The following is a 25,557-nucleotide window of genomic DNA, read 5'->3' as shown; positions in this document are numbered from 1 at the left end:
GATCTCCTTTGTCATAGATTTTCATTTTACTTATTGGTATTTTGAATATGAATGGGTTGACATCATGGTATTCTCAAAGACATTTTTCTTCATTTTTTATGTGTATGCATGTGTTGTAGATTCCCATAGGTATAGGGGCTCACATCAATTAAATAACTTGGTTAACATCCTCTGTGGTCCAGGTTCCATGACAATTCATGTTAGTGAAACTGTGTGTGTGCAAAATGTTAAACCTGTAACTAAGCCTTGTAGCATTTCTCTTGAGATCTGGTTCTAAATATTTGCAGAACTGAATCTTGAACTTGCACGAAATTACCTTTGAAGAAGAAATTGTAATATGAATACTTCTCAAACACCTAAACTTGAGTGCTATTACAAGAATATGAAAACATTTTGCTGAAAATTTGGGGTCACCAAATGTTTAAGCGTTTAATGTCCTATTAAGTGTTCTGGGGGAAAAACCCAACAACTTGTCCAGTATTTAAAGTATAGTTTGTGTTTTACTCTGCTACCACCAGGTAGTGAAATCAGCTTTGCAGTCTTTGCAGTCTTTCCTGTACTTCCATATAGAACAAAAGTGGTGTTGTAGAGATACCAGTAAAATATAATATAATACAATATAAAGGATTTATTTTAAAAAGTAAGGTAAGCATTAACAGAGGAGTAAATTAGTTTTTAACATGTAGTGTAGAGCAGGTTTTTTGTGCTGTTCTGCTTGAAAATGCCTATAATTTTCTCCTTTGAGAGTGCTTAAAAGCTATGTGAAATTTCAATTCTTCTTTAGAAGTCACTATAGATGTCACACTGTTGATGCAATTGTAAATATAGATTTAGTAGCAATATTAACTTTTAATTTCATAATATGGGTACTGTATTGTCTAAGCTGTTTCTAGTATTTTGTAATTTAACTATGAGTGTTTGGATTGACTATTAAACATATTCAGGAAAGGTTTCATGCACTTTTTAAATATACTACCAGCATGGAGCTAAGCAAAACAGAATTGTTCAAGGAACTAAATCTCATCAACCCTTTCAACCACCAGTTGTGTTTCTATCATATATTGTATTTGTGTGCTGTGGTGATTTAATAGACATGCATTAGATGTGGTATGAGAGTCCAGCTTGCATGAATTGCCTTGTGTATATATATTAATTTATAAGATACTCAAATTGTCTAAATAATCTAAATATATTAACAATTTATTGCAATTGTATTTTGCAGTTTGTTGTTGCAAAGGTTATGTTTTTTATTGGTAATATTAATTTTGCAGTTTAAATAGGTACCTGATATAGTTTAAAAACATGGGAAATATCATTCTAATGACCTGGCTTATTAAACATATAATATACTTTTTATTCCATGCTCCAATCCTTGAATGTTTGGAAGAGACTATTTTCAAATGTTTTAAGAAGACTTACTTTCTTACTTTGAAAAAACCCTGTTCTTAACTGCAGCTGGTTTTAGAAGAAGCTTTCGTCTTAGCAGAAAAGATAAAAAAACAAACAAGTCCATGTATGAGTGCAAGAAGAGTGATCAGTATGATACAGCAGATATCCCAACCTATGAAGAAGTTGCAAAATATAGACGACAACCTAATGACAAATACAGGCTTGTTGTTTTGGTTGGTAAGTTGTTTTCTTTATTTTTTACCTGGTAAAACAGAGACCTGCTGATTAGCACAATGCTTACCAAAAAGTCATTTAGATTGGAAGGGTTCTCAGGAGTTGACCTGGTCCAGCCTCCCACTGAGCAAGATTAACACTAGATTCAAAGCAGGTTGCTGATGGCAGCAACTTTGGGAATCTGTTGTCCCATCATGTCTTCTATTGTCTTCCCACCTCACACCTCAGTAAAGAGATGGCCTCCATCTTTTCAGTGAGTATCAGAAGGGTGCTGGTGGGTCCCCCTGAAGACACCTCTTCCCCAAGCTAGGCAAGCCCAATTCGCTCAGTCTCTCTCAAAGGTCATGTGCTTCAGCTCTTGACCATCTTGGAGGCCCTCTGATGTCTTTGATCCAGTTTATCAACAGTGTTGTAGTGCAGGGCTTGTGGACAGAGTATTCCTCACAGGGTCTAACAAGTGCTGAGTGAAGGGGAAGAATCATTCCCCCCTATCTGTGGGCCAGGCTCTTGCTGATACAGCCCAGTCTCCTGTTACCCTTCATTGCTGCCAGAGAGGGCTGGGGACTCATGCTTAGCTCTGCCCACCTGGACCCCAAGGTCCTTGCCATCCAGCCAGCAGTCCCCAGCCTGTAATGCAGAACTTTGTCTTCATCAAATTTCATAAAGTTCTGCCACCCTATGCCTGTAGCGCTCTGGATGGAAGCCCTGCCCTTGAGCAAGTCACTTGCCTCACCCATCTTGGCATCAGCAAGCTTTGTAAGGGCCCACTCTGTGTCATTGGTATGGATGTGAAAGAGAGTATGTCCCAGGGAACTCCTCTTATAATGAGTCCTAGAGCACAGACCAATAAGCCCTTCCCTTTAAACATGCTCCAGTTTTCACCTGTCTAGTAGTCCACCTTTCTAGAGAGGATGTCCCAACTTGCATATAAGGATGCTTTATGAGATTGTGTTTAAAGTTTTCCTAAACCAAGGGGAGATGACATTAAAATACAGCTACCATGGTTACAAGTCTGAACGTGGCAGTCAAGCTGTACTAAAACTCAAAAGAATTGTGTTGGTATTCCACTCTTAGAGATCAATCAATATATCTTAAGAGATCAGTCAATCAATATATTTATGTAGGAAAAAAACGGACAGGATAAATACCTGAGGTCAATGAAGACAGACAATAAAAGTGGAAAGAAACAAAAACACCTACTGCATTAGAAAAAGTAAATGGACAAGTAGTAAGAAAGGTGGATGCAAGGTCTACCTCTGTAGGCCAAGGATGAATGTAAGCATAGCTGCAGAAGACTCAACATTATCATCCTTAGTCAGCTTTCTGTTCTTCTATAATCTGTCACTGCCATGGCTTCCTCACAGCATTTATTATATAACCAAAATGTATTGCTTCAGTCTCCCCAAAAGAGAGAAAGTGCATTATCTTAAGCTTTTTAAAGGCAATGATTGGCATACCAATGAGTAATGAGTTACCATTGCTACCAGTGTGTAATGTCTCACTGATTATTGTTTCTTTGCCAGTAGCACATAGGCTGATGCTTCATTAGTAAAATTTCCTGCATTCTGAAAGCAGCAGAGCAGAGGAATATAACCCTCTATCAGGGACTTTTAGGAACTGTTGAGTAGCTGTGTTTTTATATTGCTCATATCCAAGAGAACATTAAATTGAGTTTTTAATAAACAGTTTTGTCACTCTCCAGCACTAAAAATCAGCCACCTACTAGTGTGATTGTGGGCTATATGCAACAAGTAATAACATGGTTGAGTTGATTTTACAGTTACATCAACATAGTGTAGTGCAAACGTGTGATAAATAGACTTTTTATAACAATTTGTGTATGTCTGATCTAAGGAATGCCTAGAGATTCCATTTGAATTTTGTTGTAATAAATCAAATGAAGAAAGAGTGCTTTTTCAGTAACAAAAGCAATTCAGAAATTTATTGCAGACTTCAGTAATTCTAATGTTTTTTCTCTGGATATTAAGAGCAGCTTAAGTCTGGCCAATACCATAAAAATGTCTTGGGCAAAATGTGGAAAAACTAGCAGAGCTAAGCAATACAGGTATAGTAGAAGTGAACACATTTTTAAAAGCTTTTTGTGTGCCAGTAGCAGCATTCCATATAATACATTTAATATAATTTGGATAGTAGTACCAGGAAAGAAAGGGACATACAATTAATTTATAGCTGTAATTGGTGGAGGCACTAGATGTCTATTGTGTCTAAATATATAATTTACTGTTTAAAAGGGAGCATTTAGGTTTGGTTTTGCCCTTTTTTTAGGGGGAGGGAGTTTGACAACTTCAAAACAAATTTAACTTAATTTTGAATTGGTCTAGTCTACTTTAAAGAACATGAATTGTACACACAGTCATTTTAGTACCCTGTAGTGTGATACACACTACTCTCTGGTTCAGCTCAATGTACCAGTTTGTCAGGATTTTACCTTGTCTGCAAATGTAAGTTCATGAATAAAGCCCTGCAAATCCTTGGGGCTTAAATAACATCATCTGAAGCAGTAATGATACAAACATTTCTGTGTGCTTTTAATTGTTAGGATTGTGATGAGTCTGCTAAAAACGAAATTATCCAGTATTATGTCACCAGTCAGCTTCTAGTAACCTACTGTTCCCAAACTGCCAAGAAATCCTTAAAGTCTTCCATCACAAATATTGCCTGCATCCTAAGTGTTATACCTCACAGCCTTATCAGACAAAGGCAGAATATTTTAATGCATGTATTATTTAGACACCAGAATTTTCATTTATATCAATGAGGGAAAAGTCCTGCTCACAAAGTCTTCTGCTGTGGTTAATTTTAAGAGCCAGAGTAGCATAAATTTTATTTCCTTAGAGTTAGAATGAATGTGCTGCATGCTATAACTTTATCTGGCATAGTTTCAGCTAAGTCAGAGCTTTCTGAAGGGGCAGTGCTAGGATAAAGCGAAGTTGTCAGTAACAAACCATGAGCATTTGTCCCACAGAATACACACTGTTTTGTGCATGCAGTGTGATCACCAAAGCTGTGCAGAACCTTTCAGGTGCTGTGGTCACCCATGGTGATGCCTCTGTCCAAAGTGGGCAGTGGTGGAAGCAAGGACCAGAGGTGTGTAACCATAAAGGAGAAGTTGGTGGTGGTGTCTGACACGATCAGAAAAGCATCTGTCTCTGAATGAGGCTGTCAGTACTTCTCACAAAGATGTGCTTCTGGTCACTACTGTGAAGGAAAGGAATCTGGGACTGGAAAAGCTCTCTATTTGTTGTATTGCTTAGATATCTTTTAAAATCCATCACCTCTGGTTTTATCATGAAGGAGTATATGATGAGGCCAGGTCTATTTCAGAGCAAAGGAGGATGAAATGAACGGGCCTTTTAACTCTCCACATCTCCTGACTTAGCTTTAACATGTTCAGTAGTGGCTTGCAGAGTCTTAGGTGATCTGCTGCAGTAGTGCAGGAAAGTGGCCTGCCATGGCCATGCTACTTCCGGTAAACTAACTGGACAATGACGAAGGAGACCTATAATTGCTATCTGCCTTAAACCTTCCTGACTGAAGGCATGGGAAGGTCAGCAAGGTTCAGGAATAAATACGTAGGATGTAACATAGTGCCTAGCCTTGCCCATGAGAACACCAGGATGAACTCATTGATCCTACTTCAGTGAACAGCAGATCTTGAAGTACACTCCCACTGCTTGTTAAAATGTACTGAAACACAAAATAATGAGGTTCTCCTTTCCTACCACACTGAGCTACAGTCAGACATGCTTGTGCAGTTACTGCGTTATAGTGTACTAGGAATTGAGCCACAGCGCCTCTCACAAGGCATGTCTCTTACTGGGTCTTTATGATCCCAGAGGGGATATTGTCACAAACTCACAAAATCTTTTCTGAAAGACCACTTTCATTTTCTTTTAAAAAGACTATTAGGAGCTCATTATGTGTCTATGGGTGAAGAATGGCTGGTTGGCTTAACCCTCCCAAGACCTAAACTTAGAGTTTTTTCAGTTTTCTTCAGACATGTATGAGTGGTACAAAATTTAGTGCAAGTTTTAATGATGGGTAGCTTAATTCTGCAGATGTCCCTCAATAAAGTGAGGTAGGCACTGCAGTCCACTTGTGTAGGATTTGACTATTAACATGACTTAACATGCAAGAGCAAGCAGCACAAATGTTCCTTTGAAAAAAGTAAACAAAGTATCTCTAAATCTGTCACTGTAACTATAAATATTGCTGCCTAGGGTGATTTATAGTAAATGAAAACTATGCTACAGTCATGGACCCTGCATGCCTTACATTTGACTATAAGAATCTGGATTGTCCTTTTAAGTCCTGACACTTTATTCTCTTTTTGAGTTCAAATTGTGTTCAGATTCATAACTATTAGAAACTGGCATCATTCTCTGCTGCATCAAAATGAAAATAATATTTAGAAGGGCACTGTATGTAACACCTGGGAGAGGTAGTGTAAAAATCCACATAATGGATGGCTTTGCTGAGCTGGAATCAGCCTTCAGTGTCCACATGCTACAGTTATGAGAATTCTGTGAGGACAGCACTGAAAAAGAAGAGTCTATACCTTTCAGTAGTTCAATTTAAAGATGATTTTTAAATGGTAATCTGGAAAGGGAGACAGTAGTAGTGAAGTTGTGGTCTGGAAGCAGAGTTGAGCTAAGTTTCCAAAGCATGTGTCGCAGGAAGTGAAGCCTGGATTCTTTATATATATAAATAGAGCTAAAAGCGTACTGTTGATTTGACAGCATGTAGACTGAGGAAATAATATTTGTGTAGATTTGATGAGAAAGATTTTTTGCTTAAAAGTAATAGAGTGATTTTTAAAAATTGAATTCCATTTGGTTTGGTTTACTTTGCTAGGATATATTAAGAGTTTTAATTACTTTTCATCTAAAAGTCCATATTTGCCTTAAATAGCTAAACTATTGTAAAAAGGAAAAAAAAAGATAACAAAAGTAATGCCATTATCTACACAACACATTGTAGTCCTCTGCAGACATGCACCAGTAGAGGCTGCTGTACACCATATTAAATAAACATTTATACATACTGATAGATTAATTTACAGGAAGGTCAGAGATGGCACTTGGAATGTAGTTGTGAGTTTAACTAATATGAACACATAGAAATTTTAAATGTAGAAACTCTTAAGATTTTACAGCAGGACCATAGTCTGGGCGTAGCAGCAAAGTAGCAAGCACTTGCTTTTCATCATTATGTGTTTCAGCTCCAGACAGGGTGTTTGGTCATTTTTACAAACAGGCACCTCAAGGTACTGAAGCATCAGTCTGGTTTTGGACTCTGACTAGTATTAGCGATTACAACACTATTTCATTGAAATGTTTATTAGGTTTTGTATTTACAATGTTTAAAATGTCTTTGTTAAGAAGCACTCTATACATAAACCTGTCACTTTTACTAGATATGCAACAACTTTCCTTAAAACCACAGGTATTATCTTTGCATTACTTGGGATATGGTTCCAATGACTCATTCTCCTTTGCCTTCTGCTCTTGACCTGGCTCTGTAGAAATGAAGGCTCTCCACTGTCAGAAACATAAGAACATGCAGAGCTGAGCTCCCTTCACACACAGCACCATGTCCCTGTCACCAAAGTGGGCACGCAGGCTGGAGCCCTTCACGAAGGGCTCCTGGGGACAGGCAGCGAGTGCCTGTGGAGCCTTTGAGACCTCACAGGACAGAGTGCCCTCACTGAGACCTAAGGCACTGCTGGCAAACAGCTAAGAAACCCAAAAGCCAAGAGGAATGTCTTGCTCAGTAGCTTCTAGTACAGCACTACTCAAGTGGAGGTGGAGGAGACGGGTCAAAAAAATTCCATGCAGTCTTTGTTTATTCCTGCCATCCTCTTTCCAAGAGTGGTCTCTCTTTGGCAGTCGCATGACGAAGGAAACATTTGCTTTGGACCAGTTCAGACAGCAAGCAGGAGACAAGCACAGTTTAAAAGAAAATCAACAACAAAGAAAGAAACCCAAACATCCCAAATGGGTTGTGACCTGGCAAGTGCTGCCCTTCCTTCCTCTCTCCATGCAATGCCACCCTCACACAGTTGAAAGGTGGATGGTGACAGCTACAGCCAGCCAGGACCTGGGCAGTGTTTCTGCCTGCAGCAGGGGCTGGCAGGAGCAGTGCTTCCAGGGCATGAGAAGGTGGAAGCAATTGTCCCCAGGGGCATCTGGTGCAGGCAAGGGATGCAGCAGCAGGAGGGAGTGAGGCCATGTCAACACAGAGTGCAGAGGCTTTGGGGGCACTTTGCACATTGCCAGCTGGGGTCCTGTAGTCTGAAAGTTGGGGATATTCTGGCAAAATAAACAGCCAAATCAGTTTTTATTCTGGAAAGCTGCAGGTTAGGATGCAGGGGTTTGTAGTAGGGCTGAGATGGAGGTGGGTGCACACTGAGGGTAGTTGCTGTAGAAAAGAAAGTCAGCTTTGCTGGCACCTTTTGTCACTGATTTTTCCTCAGTAATAAAGTCAGAGCAGAGTAACCGCCAACTACATCCCCTGAAATTTGTCAGCTCTGTATATTCTAGGAGAGGCTGGAACCATGGGCATTTCCAAATCCCTGATTAAGAGGCAGTAATGTCACAGCTACATGCTATGTAGTCTTATCTTGGAGTATACTTGCACCTGAATACAAGAGACAACTGGCTGTTGGGAAACAGGACAATTTTTTTCTTTCAGGTCCTGTAGGGGTTGGACTGAATGAACTTAAACGGAAATTGCTCATCAGCGATACCCAGCACTACGGGGTAACAGTGCCACGTAAGTAAAAATGCACTTCTATTCTCTAATGATATATTTGCATTATTATAATTTATTATTGTATTACCTTTAAGGTACTTTCAAATTTGGGTCTCTAAATGCATGCTTGGCATCCAAATTACTTTTCTAATTTTTAAAAGTGCTGCTGCAGTTCTGTATTAAATGCTCCCTAAAAAAACTGATAGGGCTTTTTGGCTCAGAGGCATTGCAGTACAATTTCAGTACAAGTTTAGCATGATTGATGTCAGTGAGGTTTAGTAAATGAAACTCTGCTGAAGAACACCCTGGATTTGGCTGTAAAGCAGTGAAATGTACTCTGTTGCATTCAGCAAACTGGCCTTTATCTGTTAGGCTGAAAAATGAAGACTGATGATAAACAGTTTAATCCAGTGAATAAATTAATTATATATATCTCTTTAATTAGCTTTAGAAGAGTTGATTTGGGGATGTTTTTTTTCCTCTTTCCCCTATCTGACCAAGTAGTGTGATTTTTATAAAATTGAATAGCATTGTGCTCTATTAACTTCTACAATACTTTATCGGGTTTTCTTTAATATGGAGAACTCAACTGTTTTAGACTTCCATTTCTTGATTTGCTTTCTACTTGTACCTTCTATAGGGATCCGTCAAAAATATTGTTCCAACTTTCTGAATTTGGGAAATCCTGTCACAGGTTTTTTGCAAGTGCAGATACTCTGTAAAGCATATATATATGAATGAATTTGCTAAAGTAGAAAAATTAATGCATTTGGTTTGGCAAGTCATTTCTTTTGCATGTATTTGCTTCAGCTGGGTATTGAAAGCAAGAACAACAAAAAAGCCAGATGTTCCCAAAATATTTAACTCATTGAAGTATATGCAGTCATTTGCCCAAAAATATTTCTCTAAAAATTGCCAGTATTCATCAAGCTGCCTTCTCTTTTTTCTCTTCCAAATTTGTGGTTATAATTTAAAACAAACATGTAAAGAAATCCCTCTCCCTGAAATTCAGTAAGTCAGGACTTGGAGAGAGAACTGGGGTTCCTGTCTTGAAAATGTTCCTCATTGTGTCAGCCTAAGAAGAAGAGCATTATATCAAATGGCATTTAAGACTGTATTGCTGCAAGCAGGTTTTGTGTGTCCATATGTGATGGAGAATACATGATGCTGTAGTATTCAACTTGTTTGAAACAGGATGTTTTAATGAGTTCATTAATCATAAGTGGCAACCCCACAAATAAGTTTCATGTATAAGCAAAACCCTTATACCTACTTGGGGGAAAGTAAGAAGTGCAAATAATACAGGGCTACTGAAAGAAAACAGAGTTCTATTTTGATCACCAGATAAAGAAAAGCACTAAAACATAAAGTTCACACCCCATTTTTTTACTACCATGCTTCACATGCCATAGCTACAAGTGTTGTTAATGAACATAATGTTTTATAAATCAGGATGGTGTGCTTGTTTCCCTTTATGGTGTCATATGCTAATAAGTTTAACAAGAGGCAAGGCCGGGGTAATTGTTATGGACTGCTGCTCCTTTTATTATTCAGCTGTCCTCATTTTATTGGATTTTTCCACTACTTAATAAAAAATGATAATCTGATACTTGTCCAATAGGTTTTTTCCTGCTTTTCCTGCATGCATTTAAAACTCAATCCTGTAATGTGCTTGTGTGCTGCCTTCCAGATCCAGAGCAGCCTTATATGCTTCAGAAGTGAGGGAAGTGCTAGGCTTAGTATTGCACAAAGAGTTTGTGCTTTTCCATTTTTCCTGAACTGGTTTGCATTATATTGTTTTGTGCATATTTTTCTTTTTTTTTATATGATGAAACTGCAGACACTACCCGTCCAAGGAGAAGCCAAGAAAGTGATGGTGTCGAATACATTTTCATTTCCAAGCACTTGTTTGAGACAGACGTACAGAATAACAAGTATGTTGAAGAGATTTTTAACTAGAACTGCAGTTAAAACAATGGTTTATTATAAAATGGGGCTGGTTGTTATTGTAGATAATAAGTCAAAGTGGATATAACTTGCAGTGATTTAAAGATGTGTTAAAATTACATTTTGTTATATAAGCAGCTGGGAAAAAACACAGAGCAAAAAAAAAGGCATTACGTGCAAACAACAGTTTCTAAGCGTACAAGCAGTTTCAGTACCTCAGCTTCTCAAGAAGATACTGAAATTATAGGTGCTTAGGATGGGGGAGCATTCTTTTAATAGAGCATCTTCTGTCATAGCAGCAAAGCATTGCAGCTCTAGGGAAGGGAGGGCGTGGAAGTGCTGCAGACGTGCCTGAGTCAATGTTTGCATAGTTCTGCTCTCTTTCAGGCCAGGCACTTCCTCTGCTTTTGAGTTTAGAGATCCACAGTGAAGCCCCTGCCTGTACACCCTCCAGAAAGTAAACTAAAATGAAGAGACAATGGTAGCATCGTGCTCTCCAGCAGCCTGTAAAATTCTGTAGCTTGAAATTCTGCCCCAGTTTCAGAGGGCAAAAGTGTATTAGACACAAAGCTGTGGGTTTTATTGAAACGTCAAACTTTTGAAGCTTTGCTTTTCTGGCAAATAGTGCTTGTACTTTTATAGCAAATAACCAGCCGCCTTGGTTCCACCAGCACCATCGTCAGTCCTCCTCCTCTTCTGAGACAGAGAATTTGGATATTCTGTAGTGTGCAATGAAATTTCAGTAGTTTCTATTGTTTAGCTTATCCACTGTTTTATTGCATTGCATTAGTTCAGAAAAAGAGGTGATGGAAAACATTAGTGGGCTGTTGGACTACAGTACTTTTTTCTCTTTAAGTGTAATACAAGCAGGTGTTACTGATTTGAAAGCAGTAAAGTAGAAGATTTCTTAAAATTGACATGCTGAAGTACTTGACAGCATTTCCTTTATAAAACATGGTAGAACTCTTATGTAAAGTAAAATATTTTTGCTCCTGAATTAAATCTTATAAAGCAAACTGTTAAGGTTTTTTCTGGAGAAAATGGAAATGATTCCAGTTGTTTTCACTTTCTGCCACAGGTTTATCGAGTATGGCGAGTATAAGAACAACTACTATGGTACAAGTTTAGACTCTGTTCGATCAGTTCTAGCTAAAAACAAGGTTTGTTTGTTGGATGTGCAACCTCATGTAAGTAAGCATGTCTTCTGAACTCTTGTACTTCCCCATATTGCATATTGCAATTCCAGGGAAAAAGTATTTCTAAAAAGGTGTACTTTATCCCACACTGAATGACTGTTGAGTGGGTTTGCTGGCTACCTTTATCTCAGCAAGGCTCTCTGAAAAGAGACAAATATACAGCCAGTAAATAAGGGAATTGGAAGCCTGCAGCATAATACCAAAGATTTAATTACAGAACACTCCTATATTTCCATTCATCTTTCTGTTAGCTTGGGCAAGAGATTGTCCCTGAAACTTTAATTTCAGAATAGCTTTATCATGCAGTCCAGCAACTCTGTCTCACATGTTTCACTAGACTGTTCATGCCAAAGGTTTCCCTGCAGGGTGAACATGAGTCAAGGGATGCACTAAATGTGATGTTGGCTGGATAATTGTTAAGAACATTCCTCTCTAAACCATTTTTTCTTGCACTGACCTTGTTTTTTAACCCCTCTGAACAGCTCCACCAGGAATTTTTTTGCTCCTAATAACCCCAGTGCTTCCAGGAGCTGGACTAGTTTGTTTAACCTAGCCAAAACATCTCTTCTCCAAGGGTGGCCAGTGTATGCCTTCTGAACCTTGGCAGCTTATGTGCAGCTCCTGGGGCAGTTTCAGATGCAGGCTTGTGCCCTGGGAGCAGGGCAGCAGCTCCACTGGCAGAGGAGTGGCCGGGGAAGCCATACCCCATGCCAGGGGAAGAGGGGAGCTGACGAGACCATTGCCTGTCCCACACAGCCCTGTGTTCCTGCAGAGCACTAAATTCTTTTAGGGACCCAAGCTTGTGAACCATTCTGGGACTCCACTCTCCAATATGGGATTTTCCTGTGGACCCTGGCAGTGTGGAAAGGATAGAAAGCTTCTGACCATCCATACTACCACCCTGTGCTGCAACTGAATCATAGACCTGCCTCTAACACCACACAGTAGCTTGCTCAGGAAGAACAAACAGCAGGGAGTTGTGTGGTGGGCACAGAGTACTGAAGAGAAGAATCACTGACCTTTTGTGAACTTTTCATGGGTACAGAAGGAGTTATTCTTGCTAAAATGGGTTGAACTTTTCCTCCCCTGGACACCTGCTGTTCCCCTCCATCCTCTTGCTGCCAGTGGCACTGGTGTGCACAGCTCAGCTTTTGCCAGACTGATGGGGTTTACCAGCAGGCATGTGGAAATCAAGACCAGTGATCACCCTTGGAGAAAGGGTGTTCTTACCATTCTGAAAATTCTCCCTACATGAATCAATGCTGGTCAGCAGAGCAGGATGACAGTAAATGAAAAATACCCGCCTAGAAATGCTTTATGGGTTTATTCTGGTCAGTGGGGAGTTTCTTTTATTACAGTAAATTCCATTTTGTAAAATCAACTAATTAATTAAAATCTTTCCTCTTCCCAGACAGTGAAACACTTGCGGACATACGAGTTTAAACCATTTGTTATATTTATAAAGCCTCCATCACTTGACCGTTTGAGAGAGACCAGAAAAAATGCCAAGATTATTTCAAGTAAAGATGATAAGGGAACTGCAAAACCCTTTACAGTAAGTATAATTAGACATGGTAAAACATGAGAACCTGTTAAGTGTTTTGTTGTAGAAGTTTACCTTGAAAATAAAGGTGATCACTGGATCTCATTGACTGCACTTGTCAGGGCTTACACAAGCATCTTTCTGTTTCCCAGCCTCTCTCACATTACACATTTACTGTGGTGTTTTCATTGTTTGATATGCTCATGGGTATTTACAATTTCCATGGTCCTCTGATTTTATGTCATTGAAGAACCCCCACAGTGCAAGCATATCTTTATGAGAGATAATGCTGTGGATTTCCTTTAAAAAATTTGCACCTGGGCTTAGATGTTTCTGTTCAAATATAAGAATTTATTTGTTTTATCAATGTATTAAGGGGTCTAAATTAAGAGCAAAATTCAAATATAAAAAACAATTAAAAAATAAATGCTACTGTAATAAAAAGCCCATATTTGTGGATAAGAGAAATAGAGGGGTTTTTAAATGTTATAGGAAAATAAACACTGTAAGATAGAAGAAGAAATAGCTAAGCAAGGAAAAAATGCTGGTTTTTGTCAATAGTCAGAAAAAAAATCTAGATTACCCAATATTAACATACTTGCTTCCTTGTAATATAATGAAATCATATTTAATTGAAGCTACAGCAAAGCTGATCATTGTTAGACTGTTTATCTAGTGTGTATAATTTTTCCTCATTCAGATGTTATTTAGGATTTTTTAGGTTTTTTTTCAAAGTCAGTCACAGATATAGTCACAGATTGTATCTGTGTACAATGTGCATTTGGAATAGTTTGGAAACTACATGCTGTCAGAAAATGTTGGTTTGTTACTTATAAAAAGTAAGAGGAGTTTGTTTGTAAGAGCAACCTTCAGGACATTGCTTAGTTAGGACAGGTTTAATCTCTCAAAGTCATTTAAACAAGTTGCTAAGGTTTGTTCCCTCCCCAAACATGACGAAAAATCCACTAAGCCAGATCGAAGAAGGCATAAAATGTTGACTGCTACCAGGCTCTTAAAAGAAAAAAGGCTGTGCTGTAATACATGGTGTGCTAGTAGCAAGCCAAGACTAACATAAAGAAACTTTAAATGTATCATCAAAGTAAACAGCTAGAAACATTTTGCACTGGTGCTGCTAACAGAAAATGTCTCTGTAATTACCATCCAGTGACTAATTGTGTCATTTCAAGGGAAGAGATGAAAGAATTGCCTGTTGAGCAGAGTCAACTCATCAGAATACTCTCTGAGATCACTTGTAGTGGTAATTTCTATTTTTTTAAATTAGAAGTACAGTTTCCATCTCCTGATGAAATAAGAAATAAGCGATTAGACCGTGTTTAATACAGAATGAGTTTATGCAGTGTTGCTATGGACTGGCTGTGCACTGATCTTCATTGCACTGATCTTACTAGGAAGAAGATTTTCATGAAATGATTAAATCTGCCCATGTGATGGAGAGCCAGTATGGCCACCTTTTTGACAAGGTGATAGTCAACGATGACCTCGCTACAGCTTACAGTGAGCTTAAAACAACTTTTGACAGGTTGGAGACCGAGACCTTCTGGGTTCCTGTCAGCTGGCTGCACTCATAGTAACGTTTTAAGTAGAAAAAACCTCTGTTGTGGTATCAGCATCTAAACCTGGGGCATGGTTAGGCTTTACTCGATGGCCATTTTCTTGGGAGGAGGGCTTTTAACTCTACTGAGCAGCAGGTATACTCTTCATGCACTTGGAACTGGTCCTGTTTTCCTGTGTCTTCAATTCTCTTGCCCACAATTTGGGGCAGAACAGTCAGATTATACCAGAGATTTACTGTGCTCCATAAAGTGAGCTAATACTAGTGTAGCAAAACTGCCAAACACCTCTTTATCAACATCTGTGTTTCTCCAAGGTGAGTGTTTTTAACAGAGTTTGCAGAAGATAGAAATCAATGCTGGAGATCAGCACTTCAATGGTTTTAGGCATAACTGTTCCTATAAAAGAGCACATCAGCACTTGGAAGTTATTGCCCTTTTAATGTTTGAGAGAACTGAAACAGGCAAAAGTGACCAACATTTTTATGAGGAAGACATCATAATTTTAATTATGCATCAGTGTGTTTTCACTTTTCTAGATGTGAACCTTGTCTTACATGTACAGACTGATTTAAGTATTCCTTTGCAATTACATAATCATGTGAAGAAAGATGTACTCAGTGGCTTAATTGTGAAATACTCAGCTGTGAGTATGCATGGATTGAAAATACTTTCACACATGCTCTGTGGCACAACAAAGAAAAGTCATGGGAATAATTATTTAAATAGGAAAAAATGTGAGTTGGTGTGTGTATATAACTTCAAAGTCTTTGGGATTAAACTTCTGTAAAATCAGTGGCAAAGTGATACGAATAGCAACAAAATAGAGAATAATTTTTTTCCTCCTTTAAATTGATTTCAAATATTTTTTGGCATGCTTTAGAACAATTTTCCCATCAGAAATTTTCAAACAGTGAGGAAACCTTGGACATCTGAGAAGCAGTTGAAAGAGATAAATTCTTTTTATTGTCGAGTATATAGTGATACTTTCTAGTAGTGTAACATGTATTTTGTCTCCACTCAAAAATAAATTAATGCTGTAGAGTTCTCTATAAAAAACATCCTTGACACTGGTCAGACAGTTGGAAACCCTGTTTCAAGATCTGATGTGTCAGTGTAAGCAAATGTATATTAGAGGATGTATTTTTAATATAGATAATTTGGTATTTTTCTTTATTTACTACTGATATGCAGCAAATGAGTACAGATGTAAAGACCAAGTAACACCTGTGTGTTGTGTTGTGAATATGTCTTGTAAGTACAGAATGTGTATAGGAACTTGCTGACTTCAGATCTTCCCATCTGTGGTATTCAAACAGGAAACCATTATTTCATGGTAATCTGTAAAGAGAATATAGCTCTCTTGTTTAAAGAAAGAATAATTTAGTGAAACTTTATATATTTATGAAAGGGTTGAAAAGGGATGTTAAGTTTTTAAATTTCTTGTCAATGTGATCATTTATTAAAGAGATTACTAAGTCTGTAATTTGAAACAGTCTGTAAATGGAGCTCAACATTCCATGTAAATATTTTATTTCAGTTCGTATGCTGATAAAGCCATCAGGTTTTGCAGTTTTATTCTAAATGTGTATTTAATGTGTGGGCCATTGCATTTGGCTTAGAGTCTTATAAAACAAATGAAATGTAAGAAACAACAGCAAAATCCCTAGGAGTCTGGAAATGTTTATGCAAGAGTTACAGATGTACTGAGTCCCAGTATGGATACATACTCTGCTTGAACAGCCCTACTGTAACTTCTGTCAAATTTCACCATTTTCCTGGTGGACTTAAACTTTTTTTGTAACATAAATAGGAATTTGTTGATTAAATTAACTGCACAGAGATTATCTGAGTTGAGAAGACATTTTCTATTTTTTTTTTTATTACTGAAAATCAAACTATTTTTCAGGGGATATGGAATTCAGTGGGTCAGTTTGCCTTTGCCTGTGAGATGCCAGGTGCCTTCACCATCTCTTGAAATGGAGAGGACACTCGGCATCTCTCAGGATCTGGCCATTTCCAGCAGAAGGGGCTTTAGTCCTCACTAAAACACTATTAGCACTGCTTCTAACCTTGGCTGTCTTGGAACATTGGGGTACAATAATGCTCACATAAAGGACCTGCTTTTCTCTTTATGAAGTAGATGCTAGAATAATCTGCAAACTCCCTGGTAGGGACAGTTCTGGCTGTCCTGCAGGCTGTTTTTCCTGTCTTTTTGAAATTAATTTAATTCCCATTCCTGGGTCAGTGTGGTCTAGAAGGGTCTTGTGCACAGCTTTGCTGTCCTGGGCAGCAGTAAGCAGCGTGGTGCTCAGCTGCATTCCCAGAGACACTGACCCTCTGATCCGCGGCACAGTCCTGGCAGGAGTCTCCCAGACCGATGGCTGCCTGCCCTGTCTCTGAGCCAGGAGCTAATTCCTGAATAGTAACACCTGCAAAAGAAAGGGAATCTCAAAAATATAGATCCAACCAACAGAGTAAAATGTGCACAGTCTTTGAGGAGCTAGAAATGGTTTTAATTACATTACTAAATTGCTTTTGAAAAATCAACATTATTGCAGTGTTAACTTCAAAAGCTAAAAATCAAAGCCCTCCACGAGGCAGGCAGAGATGACAGTAAGTCTAGGCAAAAAAATCTTAGCCCAACAGTTTCAACAGGACAGGAGCCTGCTTATCAGGATGGATGCTGAGCCTGCGTGCTGAACTATTCTGGGATACCAAGGGGAACAGGGGGGTGGATTGTTCCTTTGACTCCTAAGAATTTGGGAATGAAGACAACTAAACATGTTTCCAATATTCCACATATTCAAGTTCTGCTGTGTGGGTTTTTAGAGAAATATATGTTTTGACAGTCAAGTCCAGATGTTTTTATTGTGTTCTAGCTGTTTGCTGTAGTCAAACAAAGGGTAGTACTTTTTAATATTGTACCAAGCTCTATACTTGAATTCACCATCAGGTTCTTGGTTGATGTCTTACCTGAAATCTGATCTTACCTTCTTATGCAAAACAATAAATTATTGATATATCACTGAAGGTGTTTTTTCTTTATTGTAAATTGCACCATAAAATATCATAGACTTATAGAATGGTTGGCATGGGAAGGGACCTTAAAGATCATCTCATTCCAACCCCCTGCCATTGTCAGGAACACTTTCACTTGACCAGGTTACTCTGAGCCCCATCCAACCTGGCCTTGAACATTGCCAGCAATGGGGCATCCACAATGTCTCTGGACAACCTGTTTGTGTCTTACCCCTCTCACAGTAAAGAATTTCTTCCTAATACCTAATCTAAACCCACCATCCTTCATCTTAAAGCCATTCCCCCTTGTTCTATCGCAACATTGCCTTGTATAAAGTCCTTCTCCAGCTCTCTTGTAGCTCCCTTTCAGCACTGGAAGGTGCTATTATAAAGATCTCCTCAGAGCCTTCTCTTCTCCAGGATGAATAAAATTACTTAAAAAGGTAAAATGCCTAAGTATTAAATTATTTAATGGGACTCTCTATTAACTGTAATGCTCCGATTATCTTAAATGGAAAAACAAAGCACCCTAGAACAAGAACAACAATTCTTAATATTTCATTTTTATTGCCAAACTCTTCTTCAGAATTGATGTTTACCCTTTCCTGTAGCCCACCCCATAATGAACCATTTTCTTTCTGAGAGGAAAAGCTTATGTCAGTGGATCAGACTGGAATATCAGCTTATCTGGGCTTGCAAAGTCTCAGGGTGTTATCCAAGTTGTTGACTTGGAGTGTTTCACCAGGCACATACATTTCTAGGCCACTCACTAGTCCCACAGGAAGTTGTGCTCATTTGTAGGACTCAGAGAAAGTAATGCTTGAACTCAGTTACTTTTTGCATTGTGTTATGCGTTTTCCAGAAAACAAAAAAGAAGCCTAACACAAACTAGGATTAGAGAGAAGACTTTTAAGCCCCTTCTGTTTTGTTTCAGTGCACTATTTTGCATTTCCCACATGTACTTCAGTTCAGGTTTCTACTATGTGTGGAGAATTTTTTCTTCAGTAAAGCTCATATTTAGCTTTTCTGAGATTGTTTCAAAGGATGAGTAGTTTCTTCAGAGATTTGAAGTTGAAGTTATAATCTAGTCTATTTTTGCTACTGCTCTCTCTACAGTCATTTCCCCACAGGATTAAGAGTTTTCTGTGTATCAGTGCTTAAAGTCATTTGTACTTGAAATTTGCCCAAGATCCTTCTGCTCTCAGAGTCATTAAGTATTTATCATATATTACCATGATTAATGTATGATACCAAGCATTCAACAGAAAAACGTCTGAACACAAAATTAAAGGAAGACTGTAGGTGTATTTATTGTTTAGGAATTCTGGTGCTAGATAATAGTTAAAGGTTTCAGCAGAAATACACACAAAACCATTTGGAAACAGTTAAAGTCTGGTCTTAAATTTTGTCTTATGTTAAATGGCAGTACAAATGAGAGAATTTGGAGTTCTAGACAGCTGGAGACTTTTCCCCTCTTGATATCTGTGTCTGAAATACAAGCTGGATATTTGGAAGACTGTATGGAATGATTTTACATCTCTATAATAAAATACTATGGTATTTTGTGTAACTGACATCCAACATTTGAACCAAGAGGGCAAATCTGTGTGATTATTGAGACTTTGCTTTGCTTCTGTTTCAGTTGTACGCTTACGTATGTTTAAACAATTTTTAAAGACTCAGTGGCAAAAGCTACCAGCTACACATTTCAATATGTGGAGAAAAATATCCTCAGGGTTTCCAAGAGGGTTCAAATGGCTCCAACAGTATCTGAAAACTTGTTAATAGGAAATAAATAGAGAAAATTAGGTCACAATTATTTTGTAATTAGATCTGTTTCTTTTCAGTAGCTGGGTTAATATTCAGAACTTGAATATGTTAAAAAACCCAGAAGGCAATAATTTTCAAGTGAAATTTAGATTTGTGTTTTAACAAAGATGTTACAAGCTTTCTATAGGATTATACACAGGCTCATAGAAACTTTGGGTACATGTTTTAAAGTGAGGGTCTGTGGGTATGGCAGAGATGAACTGAGAACATTAAAAATGCAAGTACTGCCTTGAAAATGCATATTTGGTTTCGTAAATCACTGAACAGAAGGTCAGAGACCTGTCTGCAAATGTGCTGTGGTTTCTGTTCCCTCCTTGGTAAATACAAATAAGCACCAGTAATTCTTCATTGGTAAACAAAACTAAAATTGTCCAAATTACGGTGCTGAAATGTAGTATTCCTGGTGATGTTGGCCAAGGTGATGCTTTACTTCCTTCTAACTTGATTAACTTTTGCAGCAAGAGTACGGCAATCACAGCTCTAAGTCAAAATTACCAAACTGTGTTTAGTCATTGGCAGTTTCATTCTTTGTTTTCCTCTTCACCCTTGTACAGCTTCAATTCAGTAATTCAGTCATACAAGGAGGGGAAAAGGGACGATTAACTGATCTTGGAAAACAGACACCAAAAATTTGATACAAGGGCATTTTTACCTCCTTCCCAATGGGCACTGGGGTGGTGTGTTCCTGAAACGCAAGTGAAGAGCTAGTGTTTTTTCCAGATGGAGAGCACCTGAACAGTGTTTTGTCCCATGAAAATAATTGCTCTGAGAGTTCCCTGTGGCCTGTTGGATGCATGATAGCAGCATGTGGTAAAAATGACCAGGAGCAATTCTAAATTTTATGCAGCCAATGTTGGCTTCAGGGGTTCTTGTTTAAGGCAATGGCCATTGGGGGCAGTTGTGCTTGTTTTCTGTGTGACCTCTGGACATTTCCTGGTGTGTTCTCTCCCTTTTCTAGACTTGCATTAACGACTTGTTTTTAAGCAAATACGGTTCCCTAAAATTGGTCTTAACCTTAGGTAGTGGGAGTAGTCATGTTTCACGATCAAGGCCTGTATTCATGATGGGGCAGTTGCCCAGATGTGCGCATGGGTTGAGACCACTCCACAGAGCTTTCTTTGCATGCCCTGTGTGGGTTATGCTTCTCCACTAAACCGACTTGGATGCAGCTTCTGGAGCCCTACCCCCACATACAGACTGGCCTGTGTTAGGCACCAAATGAACATGGACTAAAGACATAGTCCCAGGTTCAAAGGAGCTGACTAAACAAAGTGAGAGAGATGGCAAAGCAGTGCAGCAGGAAGGTGCAAAGAGATGCACTGGGCACAACTCTTCCTACCAGCTGGCACAGAGGCAGTGCTGGCCTAATGGGGCTGTCAGATCTAGGATTCAGCACCTCATGGAAGGACCAGGTGGTTGGAGCTCCCTGGCAGGGCTTTGGCCCATGCTGTGCAGTGCCCAAGCACAGCTGAGGGCTTGCAGAAGCCTGGCCCTGGCAGCTGTGCAGCCAGCTTGGCTGCAGGAGGGAATTAGCTGTGTGTGTATGAGCTGTGCTCCGCCTCCTTCCTGCAGAGCCACAACGGCAGGTCTGGTCTTGTCCCGTTTCCCTGCCTGGTGCCAATGGAGGCAGGAATGCTCCAAGTCCTGTGTGCAGTCCTGGCTACTACTGACTGTAAGGCACAAAAGGAGTTTTCTTGTTTGGTTGTGGTTTTTTCATTGTTGTTGTTGAAAACTGGCTTGAAAGCTTTGTTATTATTGGTGCTATCTGGATAGTATGAAAGAGCAGCCTAACTTATTGGCCCTGCTGGGTTATTATTCCAGATGTTTTTCTTTACACAGCTGTTAAGCAGGAAGTAGAACCAAAACCAAAGATTGATTTGAACCATTGTTTTGTCAAAAACCAGAACTGAACCTGAATTATTGTCTTCTTTTGACTTCATTGAATTCAGATCATCACTAGCCACAGCTGGATTCAACCCCAGCTCAAACCGCACTGAAAAAAGCACAGAGCCTGACCACACTTTTGAGTAGGTGAGACTTTGAAGGCCAAGAGCCTGCATCTTGTCATGAGTGCAGCTGATGTTACCTTCAAGCCAACAGCAGCTTTTACTAAGTGTGTATGCACAGGTACATATTGTTATGTATTTATCAAGTGCTTTAGTGTACACCAGTTTATTTTAATGAAAAATGCAGGCTTATGTTGCATAATTGGAAGATTACGGGCAGACTAAAGAAAAAAGTCAACTTAAAGAATACCAAAGTTTTAGCAAATAGATGTACAGTTTTACTCCAGCAGGACTCGCACATCTCAGGAAACTTCGAATTTTACATTTCGTATATATTGGTTTGTCCCTTTTTTCTGGAAGTCAAAAGAGCTTGATTGAATGCAGACTACAAACTTGTTCACTGCAAACCTAGTTAAACATGAAATCTTGTGGGATTAGCTTAATTGTTCCCTAAATGAAAAGGCTACTTTGTACACAGACTACAATTTTATGCTTGCCAGATAAAGAAATGTGAACCTGTCCAGAGACACAGGAATTTGTCTGTGTAGGAGTATCACTGGGCCAACTGTCTTGCTTTTTATGCGATATTGTGGTGTAAAACATCACTCCACTGGTTTCATTTTACAGAAAATAGTCTTTGTGGTGGTACCCTGTGGGAACTGAAGTATCAAGTTCTATTTTCCCTTCAAAAATCCAACTCCATTCATACCCTGCTCCTGACACTGTGCTCTCCGTGAGTGTCAGCCAGCGCGTGGGCTCGGGGGATGCTGCGACACGGCAGGGGAGCTGCAGGGAAGCTGTTCCAAGCAAAGCAGGAGGTGCCACTCTTTGCCACGGGAGAGGCTGCCATAGGTAACACCACAGTGTTTGAAATGAGGGATGGTATCCCTGATAAGATTACACAGTAACTAAGTAAATGAGGAAAATATTTTATTATTCCATTTTTAATTTTCAGAGGATTACGTGACACTTCTGATTATCAGACATTATTACTGTGACTGCACAGTCTTCTGTTTTTCTTTGGCTTCCCTACTGCCTCCTTGAAAGCAAGGGTTGCTGTAATTAAAGACTTTGTTATATAAATGTAACCATAAAACATGTGGAGTTCCTATCTTCCAAAGCTACCAGACCAAGCAAATAAAGACAAAGTTTCTGCAAATGTTCTCAAGTGACCAATTCTATTTAATCTCGTTTCCTTTCTTCCTAACCAGTCTTCTCAAAAAGCCTCTCCATGTCAGGGGCCAAGAGTTTAACAAAGGCAGTTTGAAGCAGAGAGGAGAGGCTGGCCAGGAACCGCTGGAATAGAGAGGCTGGGGCACTGCTGGGCTCTCAACACTGGCAAGTCTCCAAGCCTGCACAAAAGTGAGCAACCTATGGGTGAAGACAGCGTGGGAAGATGATTTGAGCAGCGTCATTCACTCCACTCCCTCCACTACAAGAAGGAGCCGTCACCACCCTTAGCCCTTCACTTACGCACATTTAGCAAGGAGCATTTGCATTACCTGTGTCAGGTAACACACTCCAGTGTGTAATTCTTGACTACCTCGTGGCAGACTCTGCATGTGCTTCCCCTTCACAGTGTCACTGAACATAGCTCTTGACTTTGTGGTCTCCAGAAATCATCTTCTGAAAGTGGAATTAAAACCTGACTACCCTTAAGAGCCTGTTTGAGTCCAGCAAGTCCCGTGACAGGCATGGTTGAAGTGTCTGTGTATTGCTGACAAGGTGATAGCACTTTTAATCCTGAGCCTCCTTCACATTCACCTACTTTGTGCCAGAGGGGTGACTGGTGTTAACTCTGCTGCTGCAACCGTGTTTAAGTACCCGCAGTGAGACACTCCGCTCAGATTTTCTGCAGGAACTCCTGCGTCGCTCCCAGCTACACTTATTTGTCTGTCACAAAGTGTAAGTGGAAAACACAAGAGGCCAGATTCTCTCCAAATCTGAGCAAGCTCTGCTTCCCTCACAGCTCCACTTACAGCAGTGGTTACTTGGCTTGGGCTCATGAGCATCATGTAAAGTCCTTATGGATCCTCATGGTTCCAGTGCTCAGGATTGATGATTCTTTCTTCTCTTTTAGCATCTTGTGAATAACTTAGAATTTTTTTATGCCAGTGCAACTCCCTCTCTTCCTGGTAAATTGACTCATTTTGTGCTATTGGAAAGTGCTTAGTCTGGATTGCTTCACTGTGAATACCTAATGGCTGCTGCTGCTTTCTGTATCATGTGCCTTGGACAAGGGTGAAATATCAGCAGAGAGCTGACACCACTTCAATCCCTAAAGGAGCGATAGTAGGAACTCCTCCTGTAGTTAGCCTCAAATGACTTTCATCTGTACCACTTGAGCACACAGGATGGTTCCTTCAGTTTAACATCGTGGCACAGATGAGATGGCAGTGGATGAACACGATAAACACACAGTGCTGGTGAAGTTAGAAAAGTTTGATTTTTACTTTAACAGTATCAGAGTTTTACCTCTTGTCTTTCTGTGCTTGGGAAATCAGGGATGCCTTTGCTCTGAAGACCTTGTAATCTAATGCCAGGTCTTGCTGACTTTTACAGTTGAACCTTAGTGCGTTTCATGTGTGGTCCCTTTGACTTCTGCAACACTCCTCACAATGGGGTTGGCAGCTCTTATCCTGGAACCAAGCTGATTACTTCTCTGGGCTCAGGGTTTGGCTTTGAGATAAGATGCAATCAGGAAAGATGATAAGTATTTCAGCAACTAATCAAATGTGTGAGAGCTGTCTGGTTATTATCTTTGGATTAGTATCTGAGATTAGTATCTGGGAGCAAACTTCAATGCAAATGCATCAAAGTCCCGTCAAACACGTGGTAGTAAACATGTGTGGCTGATAAATCTATTGACTCTTTGTCTAAATTATTTAATGGAAATTGTGGGACTGCATTAGATGGCCCTGCCCTTTGCTGCTCAGCTGTCCTTCCAGCATTTCATTTCTTTTACACCTACAATGTGGTCACAATAAATCTTCTCTCACGCTTTTAAGTAATTTCCCAAGAGCTCTCAAAATGGAGGCAGCAATTCATTGCTGTCACTTTAGGCAATTATTACTGAAATCTATGAAACAGTGTTTCAGAATAATTAACCTTAGTTAACCTTAAGCCTTGAAAGATTTTCTAGCGTTGCTCAGCAGCCTGTAAGCTGCCAGTCATACATTTGTACATTCGGAGCTCGCAAACCCTGTCGAGTGAGCTCTGTCTGCTTTACTGATTTCAGCTCATGCACAGGCACAGCACTGTACAGCTCAACTTGTAAACGGCGTATCTTGGGGGTTTTTGTTATTATATTTCTGTGTAATACTTTCCAAACTCTACTTTATTGTATTTTATAGTTAAAAAACCACCTGGATATTCCTTTTCAATTTTTTTCTTTTTTTTTTTTTTTTTCCTTTTTGTTTTTGAGACTATCTCTAAGCCCTTAGCCTTGCATGTTTTTGTAATGTGTAAGACAGACTCAGACAGAGGCTTGAGAAGACTTGTGCAGCTGGTAGCTTTTTGATGATTTCATTTCACAATTCTTTAGAAATAAATATGGGTACTAATGAGAACAATCAGTAAAATGTCAGTTGTACAAAATATAAGTGATCTGTTCTAGAAAAATACAAAAACTTCCGTCAGTTCAACTACACCTGTGCATCATTCTACTTTAGCAGAGTAAAAAAAGTAAAGTCTAATGGATGTGTGGTAAGGATACAAATGTTTTGATCCAAGGAAACATCATAAATCCTTTATACTAGAACTTTTGGTGAATGTTTTAAAGACTGGGAGATGGGGATGTGTCCAGGTGTCCTTTGAACCCTGCAAGGTGATTAAAATGAACAGTATAAAGCCGAAGTGACAGTACCGAAATACATGGAGATAAATGCATGGGATGGGGATTTACAGAAGAGGAACAGCAGGTTCACGGGAATGGCAAGACTATCATGCATGGGAAATAGGGGAAAGGAATATTTACAACTTTCTCCAAGTGGGAAAACTGGTTGTGGGGAATCTCTTTAAATATCTTCTTTCACAGGAAGTAAAAT

At 39.3% G+C, this 25,557-nt stretch overlaps 1 protein-coding gene across 9 annotated transcripts in view; it reads left to right on the top strand.

Annotated features, from left to right (window-relative positions):
- MPP7 (membrane palmitoylated protein 7) overlaps positions 1 to 17,682 on the top strand; it is a 158,979-nt gene extending 141,297 nt beyond the window's left edge. For all 9 annotated transcript variants that reach the window (XM_042044616.1, XM_042044620.1, XM_042044619.1 and 6 more), the window contains 6 exons: positions 1,456 to 1,626; positions 8,338 to 8,418; positions 10,238 to 10,331; positions 11,423 to 11,531; positions 12,952 to 13,095; positions 14,493 to 17,682. In XM_042044616.1, coding sequence (XP_041900550.1) covers positions 1,456 to 1,626; positions 8,338 to 8,418; positions 10,238 to 10,331; positions 11,423 to 11,531; positions 12,952 to 13,095; positions 14,493 to 14,672 — 779 coding nt within the window. In that variant the 3' untranslated portion in view covers positions 14,673 to 17,682. The remainder of the gene's footprint in view (positions 1 to 1,455; positions 1,627 to 8,337; positions 8,419 to 10,237; positions 10,332 to 11,422; positions 11,532 to 12,951; positions 13,096 to 14,492) is intronic.
- The last annotated feature ends 7,875 nt before the right edge of the window (positions 17,683 to 25,557 follow it).

Source organism: Corvus kubaryi, unplaced genomic scaffold, assembly GCF_017639235.1.
Source record: "Corvus kubaryi isolate FWS band 111438036 unplaced genomic scaffold, C.kubaryi_AGA036_p1.0 37398, whole genome shotgun sequence".
Classification (NCBI taxonomy): domain Eukaryota; kingdom Metazoa; phylum Chordata; class Aves; order Passeriformes; family Corvidae; genus Corvus; species Corvus kubaryi.
Note: the sequence above shows the minus strand (reverse complement) of the source record. Positions and strands in the feature narration are given on the sequence as shown.